The following is a 17,588-nucleotide window of genomic DNA, read 5'->3' as shown; positions in this document are numbered from 1 at the left end:
TTTCGGGGATCAAAAAGGGTACTCCCATTATATTTAAAATACACATTTTCAGGTAAATTTAAAATTTTTACCTCTTTTGCACATACACAATACACTTCCCTAACTATTTAACCTATATTTTTTTTTCTTAAATGGCAACATCATTATTTTCTCTAAATTATAGTAGAGTATTTTTTTTATTTCTAAAATTGATACATCATAGATAAACCTAACCTAGAGTAAGTCGAAAATTTTGTAAATGCAATGCATAAATCGTTTTTTTACGAAATTTTAACTTATAACCATTATAAATAATAAAGTGTCAAATAATTAAGCGTTATTTTTAGTGTGTGATGTTATTTTTATTTCTTTAACTGCATTAATAACAAAAGATTTAGTTTGAAATTAAAATTTTTTTTTCTTGATTTATAGTAAAACATATTATATATGAAGTACTTGAAGTAGATGGTATCGTTCGACGTCCGTCATACGTCTCGTCTTATAGAAACTATGGGCGTTCATTACGTTGTCATTCGCCATATCTAAATTAAAACTTTTTCAGCAACATTCATGTTCATATAATTATAGGAAACCTTAGCTAATAAACAGGTACATCACATGGGTAAAAACTCTAAAAACTAATATTGCATAAACAGATAAAAATGTAATATAATACTAGTTGAAAAATAAAAGCAAAGCAAAATGGTCTTTTTCATCAAATTAAATACTTTTTATATATAATTTGATTATTAGATCTATTAAGGGACATTCACACCAACATTTGTTTTCTTTGTCTATTTCCATAAAATTGTTCAAATAAGTTATTAATGGTTAAAAATAATCGAAAGTATTTTAAATCAAAACTTGCTTTTATTTATTAAAAATGTAAATATTAAAAACCTATCCGGTCAATACACGCAGGAAATATTCTTCATAAAATAAATAATAGGTGCCTTTGCCCTAAACTAAACCAGAGAGTCGTAATCGTGAAAATACGAAATATCTTTGTTCCTATATTACGTGGGAGATACTGAGATAGACAAGGAAAACAAATGTCGGTGTAACGGCACCTTGACAAAAAAATTCCATTATAAAAATAGTTTTAATGGTAATCACATCATTTTAATCAACTAAACGTCTAAACACGAATTGTTATTAAATACTTGAGATATCCATCGAGTTATTGATCTATGTTATTATTAAATTATTATTTGCAGATAAAGTACCAGCTAGAAAACGTATAATTAAACACCTATATTTTATTTCCTATAGTGATGATTTTAAGTTAAAATTTCGTTAAAATAATATATTCTATCTGAATTTTTAGAAAAACAACGATGTTGCCGTTTTATAAAAAAGTAAATATTATATTATAAAGTATCCTAAACTAGTGGCCCAAACATCTCAGATTTGTTGTTTGTTTATAATATGAAATGATTTACTATTGAATTCAAATTTAATACCTTATAGCTCTGTAACATTTTAACAGTGACACTTTATGTTTATAACGTTTATACATTTTTCACTTGTAATACAATACTGACGTTTGGCTTTGTTCGTAGACTTATACGTAATATTTTGGGTGGGTTGTTTATGGTAGAGGGGAAGCTAGAAACTTTCGAGATCAAAAGAAATTTATAGAACTATAGGGGTATAATCATGGGTAAATTCTTGGAGATAAATTGTGGTAAAACTAAAAATCTATTAGGTATGAAAAAGAGGAGACTTTACTCCTCCACAGAGGTATATTTCCCAATATATAATCAGCATTTTAGCTAAGTTAGTATAATATAAGAAAGCAACGGCAATAAGAAAAATATTGTACCCGCAACTATTAAAAGCAAGCATTAATATTTTTTAAAACATAGGTAAGTAATCAAAAAATAAAAAATAAAACAGTACGCTAAACATTATTGAACAATATTATGATTATGTATATGTTACTGTGAATGTCCGCAATTGGTGAGTGCTGACAATCACCTTGTGAATGTCGACATACACCTATTAAATTGGTGAATCTGGAAAAATTAAAATAATATAGACATGTACTAGTGGATGTTGACATTTACATTAGGATTTTGGTCAATGTTGACATACATAACACAGTTTTGATTAATGTTGACATAGGTTACGTAGTCGTACATAATATTATAGTAAAGTACTATAATAAAGTGTAGATAATAATATAAGATAGAATGTTATGTTTAGTTATAAATATTAACAATATTATTTTTATTAATTATTGAACAATACCTGCATTATTAATTTAAATTATCATTATTTTGACATACAAAATTTTTTTTAAAACAACGGCGAAAATTGTTCTACTTATTGCAACATGGCAAACTGTCATGACACTTTGAACTGCATAAAATGCCAACATTTCTACAACCACACTTTTTTGTGCACTTTGTTTTTCAATTACATCTTGTATGGTAGGTGCTAGAATTTTAGATAAGATCAGATTAAATAACATCGGCATTACCAACATTCACCAATATCGTTATATAAATGTCGACATTCGCTAGTAAATGTTTTCAAACAATATAAATTTAATCAATAAGCCAATGACTTTGGTAGTTTGGTGTATGACGACATTAACCGGTGACTGTCAGCACTCACCAATTGCGGACATTCGCAGTAACATATATACCTATTTATCATAAATTAAAAAATAATATTGTTATATTATAATGCATTTTTATTTTAACTTTTAACAGAAGACAAAAGACATTATTGTCTATTGTCCACTCCCTGAATTACGTTTATGAATACCACAATACATAAAATAATAATAATTTTTGAATTTGGGCATAACTACATGGTGACAGTGTAGTTGTAGCAGTGTGTATACGACATAGGTATATATGTAATACATATAATAATAATAATAATCGTTATTATTATATTCCATGAGTAGGACACGGTGAAACGCGTAAAAAGAAATATGACGACGACAACGACGCTCGTCGCTTGGGTTATTTAAGGGTCGCGTTTTATGCATTACGCATTCGACAATAAAATACCCATCTATGTTGCTTGTTCGTGGTAAGTTGTAAGTTGTAAGTTATACTAAAAAAAAAAACTGAAAAAAAAAGATTTCAGAGAATCATTTTTTTTTAATGAAAAATATGTTTTTACACTGAGTTTCAAAACAAACAAATTATGACCATCGGAATTTCTTTTAAGTTATACTTAAAACTTATTTAACATATTATTTTCAAATTAAAATTTTTATTGACTTTAAAATATGAATATAGCATGTTATTTATTCCACAAATTAAATTTTCTTGTCACATTGGAATAAAAGTTCGCGCTACCACTGTGTGGCTATACGTGAAGCGTGGATGTGGAAGGGAGATTTCCTAAGTCAGTAGATTAAGAATTAAGATCTGTATGTTCAAGCCTGAATACTTCATCTACATGGGTTATATCGGCATATATTGAATTGATACAATTGGTACAAATTGAATATAATAAAATAGTGTAAACAATACACGCATTTTTTTATAACCACTTCAATATATTAATTAGTAACACTTTAAGAGTTATCTGAATTTCGTCACTCATTGGAAATGCTATGTCCACGTCCCTTAGTCCTTATCCGTAAATGTTATGGCGAGTTAGGTAATATACATATGGAATAAACAAAATAATATTACAAGGTAGCACAAATTACTTGCATTAACCTGCCATATGGACTTTTAATAATTATTATTTATTTATGATATAATATTAAAATATATTAATTCATATAGCAGTTAAATGACGACTGTACGGTGTACGAGTACCTATAAATAAACCATAAAATTAATATTATGCGTCTACCATATTATAATATTATATAAACTACCTACACTTAATGTACAAAATTCAGTTAGCCTACGATTCGTGTATGTAGCAAAAACTGACCAATAGCATTTTTGGCAAGATAATTTATATTTTTTCTATAATTCGAAGCTCCCAAAAAAGCGGCATTGACCACAACTGCCAGCGATATTTTCAACCCCCATATTTAACGCACCACAAAAAATATGATTATAGAAGAAATTATTTTTTTTTTTTGTATATTATTAATTAATAGCCGTCTAGTAATTGGTAATATGTGGTGTATATTATAACATGACGAGTTAAATATATATAAAATATACTATTATTATAGTTGCAAAAATTCCATTTTTAGCGAACGCATCTAAAAATATACGCTGCGGCGGCGTCCAATGACACGTGTAGATAGCAGTCGAGCGGTACCTATCGACCATGCGAAGGGTGCATGGTGCATCGAATCAACTATATGGAAATCGTGAGATTGGTGTCCACCGCTATACCGAGTTTAATCGTGAATATATAGGCAGCGGTGGACCTTCACCAATGCAACCTGGCAACCACATCGACGCCACTACGCTAGCGCCAAGAGTCCGCGGGTCCGGCGAACGTGTTTCGCTATTATGCCACCGAATTTCCCGAAAGAACCACCACCTCTCTATGATTTTTTCCATGCGACGGCGGCACGACCATCGCGCGGCGTACTGCAACGTGCCGCGCGCGCGCCAAACAACCACCAGCGTTCGGTACAGTACCGTTGGTGCGTGTGACGCGTTCAGCTGCCGTGCTCGTTCGCGGTGCCCCAGCCGCCCACGACTCCCTCGATCCCCGCGACCCTCCGGCGACGGCGTTTGGTTTACACACGATTAAGCTTAGAATAGTTTATTTTCACTAGCTATCTGCTGGTCCACTTCACCTCGTACAGACTGCAATTATTATAATTATAATATTAATTTTTCACGCAATACAAACTGCAGCGGACACCAATGAACGGCGATACCACATTAACACGTATAATATAGTACTCTTGCGCGTCTTCGACTGCCCACCGTAATAATATGCGATGCAAGCGATTCGTTTTGACGATTTTTGAAAATTTCAACGACCAATGCGATTTCGCGCTCGATTTCCCGCCACCGCCCGCAAGGGTAACAGACAATTATTTCCGGAGAGCGAGCGCAAAAAAAGATCGCCGGCACCGAGCGCATCAGCATCGCGCGTCCACGGCACACCGACGAGTGTGTATATTATGTATGTGTTTAGAGGATCGTGACGGGTGTCATGTTCGCGGTTTAGTTGTATCGGAGGTGTGCGAGTGTCGGCGTGTGGCCACAAACCGTGTGTGTGAACGAGCGAGAGAGTGAGCGTGCGGCGCGAAAGACCGCTAGCGAGTGAGCGAGAGAGAGCGAGTGAGAGAGCGCACGCGCCGCTACTACCACCGTCAACACCACCACCACCACCAACACCACTACTATTACTACTCATACTACTCATTCTACTCATTCTACTAGTACTACTACAGTTACTACTACTACTACTACTACTGCCACCAGCGGCGGCGGCAACGGCAGAAGGCAGAAGCACAAGTAGTAGCGAGCGGCGACGGTAGTGTGTTTTTCGCGTGAATGTATGCGCGCGCTAGTGTTAGTGGTGTGCGTGTGAGTGTGAGAGTGTGCGAGCAGAGCAGCAGTGTACCGCCGAGTGTGTGTGTGTGTGTGTGTGTGTACGCGAACGGTGATATATAGATAACAGCACCGCGCGCGCGTTTTTGGGCACTACGCGCCACCTCACTGCCCGTCCGCCGTGCTCGCGCACCGTTCGCTCCCACCGCTACCAACCAGTCACTGTCCACACACACACACACACACACACACATACACACACACACACACACACACACATGCACACACTCCTCGGCGGCCCGTGTGTATCGTCCGCCACCGCCACTGCCCGCCGCGTATAGTGGTGTCGTCGTCGCCGCCGCCGCTGCCGCCGCCGCAGCCGCCGTCGTCGTCGTTGTCACCGCCGCCGCCGCCGCCGCCGCCGCCGCCGCCGTCGTCGTCGTCGTCGTCGTCGTCGCCGTCGTCGCCCCGTCGTTATTGTTTTCGTGGTGGTGCGAACGAGTAACAACAATAACAATAAAACCGGTGTCGCCTCTAAACGAGCCGTAGCCTAGTGCTGGCCTCCGCCCCGCCGTCGCCGCCGCCGCCGCAGCAGCAGCCGCAGCCGCCCTCCCGCCGGAAAGCCACAAAAATAGGCTGGCCTAATGTTATGGGGTGTTTTGGAAGCGCCGCGGCCAAGACGGACCACGACGATGCGAAAAAGGGCAAGGAGACGAACAAAAAGATAAACCAGCAGCTGCAAAAGGACAAACAGGTGTACAGGGCCACACACAGATTACTGTTGTTGGGTGAGTGAGAGGGTATATATATTTTTTAAAAAATTTTAATTTTTTTCCCGTCTCGCATTTCACTGTCGTCAGACGTTGTGAAAACACCAGTAGTCCAGCCCGTCTCGCCAACACGTCCTCTCCCCACTCATGACTTGCGATCCACCCTTTTTCTGATGGGTGCTCGCCAAGTACAAACCCCAAAGTTCTGCCAGAACTTTCCTTGATTTCGGGCCCCACCGTATATTGGATGTATCGTCTGGCCACTGCCAGCTATCAGGCTCTACACAGTGCAATTGCTACTAATGCCTTGCAAAACGTTTGCTTGTCGTGATTGACTTAATATAGTCTTAAGAAATTAGTCATTTCTATGTGATAACTCTTCGGTCTTCCGTATGGATTTTTCTCTCTATTCTTTGTCAATTTCTCTTCGTCCCAATACCTAACACTACTACTGACACTAATGTAATTTATATGCATTATCACTCTTGCTTGTTGATAATTGATATTGAGTGGTACTCTAAGTCAGTCTCTAGAACTCTGTTTTGAATCTTATAACAATTTTAAAAATGTCTATGGTGTAGTTACCTACCATAATATTTGTTATTGCAGTGATGCTTGTTTATAATATGACATTTTGTATATCGAGTAAAAATTGAGAATGTTTTCTACTTTAAAAATCTTCCTGAAAGACTTGGTCATAGATATCAGTGGTTGATCTAACCTCTTAACGATTTCAATGGATAATTATTTTTGTGAAACATAAATGATAATATGATCAATATTTTCATTTTGTATTTTTATTATGAATACTCAATTAAAACTAAAGGTAAACGTATCCATTTACATGGGTTTTGATTATTTGATTAGCTATTCTTTTAAATCATTGTGTCCTTGAAAGTAGTTGAAACTGAAAGATGTAATTATTGATAGTAATCTCAACTTGTCATATTTACCTACAAGTATCAATCATCAGTAGACTTGTTTTATTTTCTATTTTTCTTCTATATATCAAGATATACATATATATATATATACATTTTTTTTTACCCAATTACAATATTTACATGTGACAGACGACAGTATAGCTATGTTAATAAACTAAACATGATAGTGTATAATATAATCGATTAAAAATATAAACTTGAAAACGTGCCAAATGTTGTGTCTTGGTTAGTTTTAAATTTATATTTTTCTCACAACATCTACCAGAAAAATACATAATTCTATACACATTTATATAAAAATGTTCTAAGCGTAACATTACATTTATTTTGATGTCTTTACATTTTTTTTTTTACATCAAACATTCTCTTAAAATGTGTGTTGGTGATATTAGATTGTCTTGTTATACATCAATATTTATTCAAATGAATGCACTTTTTTTTTCCTAAAGAATATACCTATCTTGATGATATACCCAAAAAAGAGTTTAGGTATGGTTAACAATAATATAAGTTTTAATGAATTAAAGAAAGACTAATGCTCAGAATAGTTAAACAGATTGTTCAAATAAAGAGAATTCCTTTCAAAGCTTTAAACACTGATTCCTAATTGACGGAAGTATTATTGTCACGTCCAACAATAATGAGAATATTTTGTTTTCAAAAATATTCTATTATTTCAGTAGTATCACTATCCATAGTTGTTGAAAAATGTAAAATATAAAATACTGAAATAATAAATTAAGATAGTTGAATGAAACAATAGTAGTTGGTACTCAAACCATGTCTTAACCAAATTTACAGTCAATGAATATCCTTGGGGTACCACCACAATAAATTGTTTTTATATTTAGACAAATCAAATTGTATATTATAACCAATATCAAAAATTTGGGTAAGGTAGAAACTAACAGAAATTAAAAATATCTGTTTTCAAATTTTCAAATTCTATTTATTTATTTTTTTATTTTTTTGTAGGAGCTGGAGAATCTGGTAAAAGCACAATTGTTAAACAAATGCGAATATTGCACGTAAATGGATTTAGTGAAGAGTATGTATAATAATGTTACTTTTTGAATTCCAAATTAATATAATTCAATTTTATAGAGAAAAAAAACAAAAAATTGAAGATATTAAAAAAAATATTAGAGATGCCATATTGGTAAGTTTTTCTTGTCATTGAGTAATATTATAATTAAATATTGTATGTATAATATGTACAATATATATTTTTATAGACAATTACAGGTGCCATGAGCACACTCACCCCACCAGTACAATTAGAACACCCAGAAAATCAGTTTAGAGTCGATTACATGCAAGATGTTGCCTCCCAACATAACTTTGAATATACGACGGTGAGTAATAATTCTAATAATTGTTAGTAAATCACTCTTATATTGTCATTTTATTTTTCTAAATACTATTTCATCATAGGAGTTTTATGAACACACAGAAATACTGTGGAAAGATAGAGGTGTACAGTCTTGTTTTGACAGATCTAATGAATATCAACTCATTGACTGTGCAAAATAGTAAGTATTTCACTTCAATATTTTCAAAGTGTAATCTCAACATACCTATAAATATATATTAGATAAAACTATATATGTAATCAATGAAAGACTTCAAAAATATAAATATCCATGTTATGTAATTTGCTTAACATAGTACAAATTATAATGATGTCCTCTTTTAGTTTGAAGAAGTGATATTTAAATTTTAAATTTTTTGTTTGGTTAATTTTTTTTTTGTTTAGTTGTAAGACAGTTGGCACTAACTAAATTATTTGTTTTACATTTTCAATATATTATTATTTTTAAGTACTATGTTTGCATTTATGAGAGTTTAATGTACTATTTTTCAAATAGAAATCTATGTTAAACATGTTTTTTCTCGTCGATTTTGATTTATTGATTATTAGTTATTACACAATTTAAAATATCTCGTTTCTTGTCTTAATGTTACAATGATATAAGATACATACAACATTTAAATAATAATAGGTTTGTGTTTTTATACAATACACTAAGGTTAGGTTAAATTTGTCAAAGAAAATTCTTACTATTGGTAATATAAGACCAATTAAGTATTTATTTTAAATGAGAAGTAGAACAAATAAACTTTCTTTGTATGATAATTAAATAAATCAATTTTTATTTCAGTTTTCTCGATCAAGTACACATTATCAAGCAATTAAATTATACCCCTTCGGAACAAGTAATTATAATATTCTTACTTAATTATACTTATACATTTATGTGTTTTGTTATAAAACCTTTTTTTAAATATTAATTTATGATTAATTTAAAATAAATGGCATTTGTAAAGTATAACCTACCAGGTAATTTTTCTAGTTTAATAAGTGACTTAACAATCTTAATCTCATCATGTGATTACAGGCTTAATATAATGTACTAAAAACAATTTTATTACATTAATCAGTTTATATATTTTGATATCATGCTCATTCTAAAAATGTTTTTTAATCCTTAACTGATGCCAATACATAACACATTTAATGTAAAAATACAATCACTGATAAATTCTTATAATTTTTATTTTACAAGATAGAAATTTAAAATATTTTATATTACCTCAATGTAAATTGGTTATTATTAAAAAAAAATATGTAATAATTCAAATCAAAGGTGTTTACTTGTAACAGCTATTTTGGTGCATTTAATATATTTATTTTATTATGTATTACTATTGTCTATTGTAACTACAATAAATAATAATTTAAAGTAAATTAATAATAAAATAAAATAATGTTGTAATTTGGTTGGTCACTCAATATTACTCAATAACTTGGTATGTAAAATACTTTATCATTGCCAAATAATTGTTAATTATGAATTATATTAAATATAAATATATGTATAAAAATGTTCAATGATCATAGACTTTTAAGTGTTGTAAAGTATTTGAGTAGAAGTGTTTTATAAAAGTATTCAAATACTTTTTTGTATCAAATACTATTTTAAATTCAATTTTGAAATATTGAATAGATTATTATTTATTTTAAATACAATTTAAGTGTGATCTGCTTTAATGAACTAAACTATAAACAAATGGATAAATTACATATACAGGGTAAATTATCAAATATTGGTATCCATAACTGTTATGTTTTAGATAGTCAATCATAATATAAAAAACAGTTTATTTTATAATTAGATGTGTTATTGGAAGCTACTTAAGTAGACAAATATTATCCAATTATATTTTTTAATTATCCTCATTAGTACAGAACAATATTGTCCGTAATCATTCATTTTCTTGTATGATTTATGATAGGTTTATCATAACAATAACATTGTTTTTATTATAGTTTTATTAATATTTAAACTATATTTACTATAGTAGTATTTAAATAACTATTCTAAGAGTATTTATGTATTTAATTAAATACTTTTAAAAAATATTTCTTATAAAATTAGTTTTTAGTGATAGTTAAAAACACACAATTAGTTAAATATCAATTTGAATTTTTCCAAATTTTTTAAATTTGGTATTATAATTTAATAAATTATTTTTAGGACATACTTAGGTGCCGTGTTTTAACTTCTGGTATATTTGAAACACGATTTCAAGTTGAAAAAGTTAATTTTCAGTAAGTATACAAATTAAACTTAATCAAGTATTCCAGTATATTGATAATTATTTTTTTCAGTATGTTTGATGTGGGAGGTCAAAGAGATGAAAGGCGTAAATGGATACAGTGTTTTAATGATGTCACTGCCATCATATTTGTGACTGCTTGTAGTAGTTACAATATGGTCCTAAGGGAGGATCCCACTCAAAATCGACTCCGTGAGTCATTAGACTTGTTCAGAAGCATATGGAACAACAGGTATTTAGTTTATTTTTATTTTATTATAATTGAGCTTTAAATTTTTACTATCTATTTTTTAAAGATGGTTGAGAACGATATCAGTAATATTGTTTCTGAATAAACAAGACTTATTAGCCGAAAAAATCAAGGCTGGTAAATCTCGGCTAGAAGATTATTTCGCCGAATTCACCCGTTACCAAACGCCAATGGATGCTACTCCTGATCCAGGAGAAGACCCTCCAGTTATTCGCGCCAAATATTTCATCCGAGATGAGTTCCTTGTATGCAACTTTTATCCATAATCTTGTTTATTTTTATGGTTAATTAATAAGTTTAATATTAAGCATTTTTTTTATTGGTTTATAGCGCATCAGTACTGCCAGTGGCGAGGGTAAACACTACTGTTATCCACATTTCACCTGCGCTGTTGACACTGAGAACATCAGACGTGTTTTCAATGACTGTCGCGACATCATACAAAGGATGCACCTGCGCCAGTACGAGTTGCTATGATCTCTCCCTTACCCACTCACATATACATACACAGGTCTCTTCATTATTCTGCAGCAATTTTGAGTAAGTAATTAAAATATTTTAAGATACCATTAATTTGGGTTCTTAAATATAATTTTATTGAATATAATATAAACATTCATTATTATTATTATTTTTTTTTATTAAGTACCAACTTTTATTAATTTAACAATATATTTATTATGTTTAATTACTATGGTAAATAAATACATTTATATAGTTATAAATTATGATTTTAAAATAAATAATTACTGCTCTGTACAAATAATTATAGTTTATATAGAAATTTTGATTTTTAAAATCATTATTTGTAGTAATATAAATACATTTTCTCTTTGGTCAACCAATTTCTAATACATCAATATTTTTGTCAGTATTAATTGTTCTGAGTTATAATTCATTTTATTTATTTTTAATGAAATCGTTAATATTTAAAACCTCTAAATATGAATATCCTATGTATTATTGTTTTTATTGTTTTTTTTTTTTCATTTTTCTAAGTTAAACTATTCACATCTTTAATTATAATATAATAACATACCAAAGACTATTAGAAAATAAATTTATTATTGTTATATTTGTTAATAAATATCTCGTTTGATTTATTATTTCACGTAAATTATTAATGTGTTTTTATTTAATTTTTTAATAGGCATACATATTTGTATGCGCTAAAAATGCAAAGAATCATATGATTTAATTCTTTAAAAATCCATCTAAATATTCTTTTTAAAAAATTAGATGTTTCATATAATTAAATAACAAAAAAACAAATAAAAGTAATAATTAATTTGTATAATTAATTAAAACAGGTTAATATGATTCAATGTTCAAAGTTTTTCATTTTGTGAATCATGTCCTCTTTTCATATATGCCATCATCACATTCGCTTATTATTCATTTTCATGAAAAGTTATGAAATAAAAATTTTAATTTAATGTAAGAAAATCATATTATCTATATAATTGTTAAAAATAACTATGTATGCTTTTAAACAACTAACATTTTTAAAATTAAAAATAACAGATATATATCATGAAATAAAATTAACAATTTTATGTATGAAAAACAACATAATATTATTATGTTTTTAAATAATTTACTACCTATATATTATTAGTTACTATACACTTGTTTTTTGTTTTGAAAATAATATACAATAATATAATGATATTCATATAACAGAATATATGTTTATACTTTGTAATATATTTTTGAAGACTACAATAAGGAGACCAAACACAAAAGGTCACCCGCTTGAAAAAGAAATTCTATGCTGCAGTCACTTTGATTGCTACTTTAACTAATATAGTATAGGAAATATTATATTTTAATGGTTTTTTGAAAATATATGCTATATTTTAAAGTATGGCCCATTATACATTGTGTAGTTTGTTAAATTATAAATTTACGCATTACATTAAATATTTACCAGTTTTTTGTATTGATTATATCATAGATTTCAGTTAATATCTGATATACTGAACTTGATATAACAAGATATGACAAAAAATATTATGAATTATAAAAATATATACTGTCCACTATATTATTACAATGGTAAAAGATAGTTACTACAATAAACTTTCTAAACATTTATAATACTATTTAGTTGAAATCTACATGTGTACATATGTAAGAATACATAATTATACAAGCTTTAAATTTATAATGGGTCAAGATATTGCATAGATTTTTCAAAAAACATAAATAATTCTTCTATATACTCCTTAAATTAAAGTAGAAACTGGTTTGACTACAGCATTAATTTGTACGACTTATCAGGATGTTTTTACTTTTAAATAAGCAGAGTGTGGTCTTTTTGTTCTAGTATTCTTAATTATATCCTATCAATATATTAATCCTTATTAATCTTCTTGGATTAAAAATAAGTTCACGCTAATTCTTAAATTGATAAATTGTATTTAAAAGATCTAAACAAATATTAATAATAATAATAAATTAAGTTATTGTTAATTTTATTAAATCATTTAACCAAACAAATCAATTAGGTCTTGTAAAACTGAAAATGTACTTATCTTTTTTCTTATCATTGATATGATTTTCTTAGTTTACATATTTAGTTTATATTTAATTTCATACTTATTACTATAAATTACTAAATAATTTAACTGTGATAATTTTTCTCTCAGAAATTGATGGAATTTGAGTTTAAAAATAAATATATATTAAAAAATCATTAATTTTTATATCAATTAATTAAAATTACCATTATAAATAATTCAATGTATATATATATATATTAATTATTTACTTTTACAGAGTATCATTTAATGGATATTTTAAGAAATAAATCATATAATTTAACAAAAGCAATAATATATACATTTTTCTTGATTTTATATTTAAAAAATTGGCTTAAATATTGAGAAGAATAAACTTGTCTAAAAATATTATTAAAATAATTTACTTCATATTTAATAACTAACATATATTATTATTCAATATTGTGAATGATTTTTTAATTTAATACTTTTGTAATGCATACTAACATTTCCCAAATATTGTATTGATAAAATAAAAATAATCTGGTTAAATTATTAAAAAATAAGTTAAATTATAAATTCAATTTATTAATTCATTTTCAATTGTTCCCATTAAAAGACTTATGAGAGTGTCTTATTACATTTTTTTTTTTCATATCTGATTTGTTAAACTAATATTTTACCAACAATATTTGATACATATTGATACAATATTTAAGAAAAAATGTATTGTTTGCTTCCAACCTTTTTTACAATTTGATTTTCTCCTTTTTATATAGTTCCTTCAAATTTAAGTAAAAATTGGTTTTTTTTAATATATATAGTTAATACAATTGTTTATTACTATAATCTATCATAAATATGAAAAGATACAATTCGTTAAATATAAACCAGTTTTGGAAATTAATGCATATTTTTTTTTCTTAATTCGATTTTCAGAATCACAGGTTATCAAATCCAAAATCATTTCAACAAACCTAAACATTTCAGTAGTATGTAATTAAAATTGATTCCTTGTGGTGAGCGTTCTTTTACAAGCAGCCAAATAAGGATTTTGCAAAAAGAATACATATCTAGATATTAGGACCTTTGAAGATGTATAGGTACCTATGTTTGCCTAGTCACAATTTTAGATAATTTATTAGTAGAAGTAGTTAAAAAAATTAACAATTAAACTTAAATCCTATAAAAGTATATAACTTTTAATTTAATATCTGTTTCATTATGTTGTTCAATGTCTAGTACAATGAATATTATAAAATATATTCACCAATAAATACATTTGTTTTTTTTTTGCTTTTAAAATTGGTGATACATTTTTCTAACATATAGTAATATTATAGTATATAAAATTACATTGTCAATGGTTATATTATTGTTAACTATTATTTACCAGGTACAATAATGTCCTAACCTAATGATTATATTATTTGTATTAAAATGGATACCTAGTTCAAGCCTGTTTACTACAGTTGAATGTCCAAATTCAATGATGTAAATAATTGTATGCATTAATATAACTTTTTTTAACTATATAATATTTGCAACGTTCCATTACAAAAAAAAAAATCGCACAATTGAAAGTATATATTTATCATCTAAATATATATAAATTAATTTTTAATATTACCGTTATGAATGTTATACCAGTAAATCCAATGGTAAAATTTCCAAATCTTATGTAATTACGTGTATAGACAAATATAACTAATTATTATATTATGTTTGTAACTTACTAGTTTCTTTAAATAATGTATTATTTGTTTCTTGTTATAAGTCATATTTTTAAGTTATTATATATTTTTTTGCTCTGGGATAATATATGCATTTTTAAAAGAACAACAATTTGTTTACATAACAGAAAAGCATTATTAAAAGATGGAACATGAGTTTTCTGTGCTTATAATCAATATTATTTGTGCAACATGAACATGTACCAATATTTTGTTTATATTTCTTTCTTTTATATTTCATTTTCATTTTGTTTGGTGCTGCTTGCTTATACTTCCTTCTTCTTCCCATCCTCCATTATCATCAAAACTTGTTAAACTAAAACAAAACATGTACAATTATTAAATCTAGGTTTTTATTTTTATTTTTTGTAAGTTAACCAGTGTTTTTTCTTCAGAGGGTGATATTAAAACTAGGACTTTTTTAAAATTGTATTGATTTATATCATTATTATTATTATTTTTTTTGTACATAGATTTAGTGTGAGGGTCTGCCAATATTTAACATCATCATGCGAGAGTCAGTTGAAACCATTATTGTAAAATTAGTTGTCCTTTTCATTATGTTATATTATGTGTGTATCTGTGTATATGTATATATATAATATATATATATATTATATAAAATACTAAGCATAATAGAAATATATAACCTAAAAAAAAAATGTAATACATTATAATTAAATATTACTACTTTGTTGAGTTTTTTATACATAAAAAATATGTTTATTATACATACAATTATGTATTGCTTTTTGTTTATACCTATTGTCTTTATTATTTGTAACCTAGTTGAATTGTTTTTCTTTTTCTTTTTTTTTATTAATGTGTTTATTTTATTGTTTAAATTACTTATTATTTAAATTAACTTTAGAAAAGAAGTTTTTAAAAAAAATATTAGATTCTGGAGTTTAGAAAAAAATTTTGTTAACTTTTTTTTTCTATTCTATGATTTATTTTATTGTTGAAAATAATATTGTACTTTTTAATTGCGTATGAGTAATAACTTTGTACAAAAGAAAAATTAGCGCAATAAATAATATTACAATATATACATATTATATATAATATGTATATATAATGTATTTATTTTATTATTGTTTTTTTTCCATTGGTATTGAAATTGCTGTTTTAAATAGCTAATTGTAATTTTACCATTAAAATAATAATAATAAAAAACAAAAAATTTACCTTCTATGTACCCTTGAATATTTTAATATTTAATTAATTAATAATTATATTTTATATAAAAAAAAAAAAAAGAATGGTTGGGTATCCACTTGTTTGTATTCTGCAACTAAAAAGTCCATACCCCAAGATCACTATCTGTCAGTAATATTTGATACAAAATTTCAAAACTTATATGATTGATTTATTGATGTCTTACATCTCAGCAGATCAGGTATATGATCTTAATTATTTTTTTATTATAATTTTTGTGATGTTAATTGCTAGTATCTCTATATCAGAGGTGGCCAACATAACTATGTATGCGAGCCACATATATTAATGCAATTATATCAAGAGCCAAATTATCTAATCTGTACTTTTATACCATAAAAATAATAAAGATAGCTAACATCCGATAAATATATAAAATTATGAATCATGAAATTATAAAATAGTAATAATAATAAAGACATTTTTTTTTTTTAAATGTATGCAAAAAAAATTAAAGTTTTGGTTTTTGTAAATAAAACCACGAGCCGCATACGTCAATGAAGAGAGCCGCATGCGGCTCGCGAGCCACAATTTGCCCACCCCTGCTATATGGTCTTTATGTCTATAAACCTATTACCTACAACCTACTCTGCCTAGTGCCCGGCAGAGAACGTGATCGAAACCATTTCCAATATGGCAGTGTCGCATGGCGAAGCGCAAAATCGCGGTGTATTCTCTCTGTGGACAAAGTATATATTTATTTATAATTATATGGTACTAATCATACCTAATTAATATATTCGTTAGTCGTTGCAAGAAAAATAAATAAAATATATTACACTAGTTTTTATGTTAAACTAGGAATTTATAGAATTTAAGTTTAAGAGCTTAAAAAGTTAAAAATGATATAATTTCAATTATCTAACCTAAATATTGTTTCTTTTGTAATCTCTTAAATTATTTTTTAGTTACCTACAGCTAGCATAGGCGTGCGCAGAACATTATTGCTGGAGGTGTACAATACTAAAAAATAGATTTAACATTTTTTTAATTCATGAAATATTATTTAACTCGGTAGGTACCTAAACACTAAAGTAAGCTGAACTCACTGGAGGTGCAGTTGCATACCCTGCACGGCTGAATCCCCCACATTCGCACACCTAGTGTTAGTAGATATAGGTA

At 28.3% G+C, this 17,588-nt stretch overlaps 1 protein-coding gene across 3 annotated transcripts; it reads left to right on the top strand.

Annotated features, from left to right (window-relative positions):
- Nucleotides 1-5,832: 5,832 nt before the first annotated feature.
- LOC113548464 (guanine nucleotide-binding protein G(s) subunit alpha) lies at nucleotides 5,833-15,896 on the top strand. 3 transcript variants are annotated; one of them, XM_026949353.1, is made up of 12 exons: nucleotides 5,833-6,214; nucleotides 8,116-8,188; nucleotides 8,245-8,299; nucleotides 8,376-8,495; nucleotides 8,575-8,672; nucleotides 9,303-9,357; nucleotides 10,680-10,753; nucleotides 10,814-10,993; nucleotides 11,058-11,256; nucleotides 11,342-11,551; nucleotides 14,455-14,618; nucleotides 15,722-15,896. In XM_026949353.1, exons 1-10 carry the CDS (start codon nucleotides 6,076-6,078, stop codon nucleotides 11,486-11,488), a joined length of 1,140 nt encoding a protein of 379 aa, XP_026805154.1. In that variant the 5' UTR covers nucleotides 5,833-6,075; the 3' UTR covers nucleotides 11,489-11,551; nucleotides 14,455-14,618; nucleotides 15,722-15,896. The 3 variants fall into 3 exon arrangements, with proteins under 3 accessions (XP_026805154.1, XP_026805155.1, XP_026805153.1); XM_026949354.1 differs by lacking the exon at nucleotides 14,455-14,618; XM_026949352.1 differs by lacking the exon at nucleotides 15,722-15,896 and having other exon boundaries at nucleotides 14,455-14,796.
- The last annotated feature ends 1,692 nt before the right edge of the window (nucleotides 15,897-17,588 follow it).

The sequence above is a fragment of the Rhopalosiphum maidis genome, chromosome 1 (assembly GCF_003676215.2).
Source record: "Rhopalosiphum maidis isolate BTI-1 chromosome 1, ASM367621v3, whole genome shotgun sequence".
NCBI lineage: Eukaryota > Metazoa > Arthropoda > Insecta > Hemiptera > Aphididae > Rhopalosiphum > Rhopalosiphum maidis.
This window is presented reverse-complemented; position numbering and strand designations above follow the sequence as displayed.

Bases quoted from the DNA above. Each gene is read 5' to 3' on its own strand.
- LOC113548464 (XM_026949354.1), top strand. From the start codon at position 6,076: ATGGGGTGTTTTGGAAGCGCCGCGGCCAAGACGGACCACGACGATGCG. The intron at 8,300-8,375 runs GTAAGTTTTTCT...ATATTTTTATAG, and splicing joins ATATTAGAGATGCCATATTG to ACAATTACAGGTGCCATGAG. The intron at 8,496-8,574 runs GTGAGTAATAAT...ATTTCATCATAG, and splicing joins ATAACTTTGAATATACGACG to GAGTTTTATGAACACACAGA.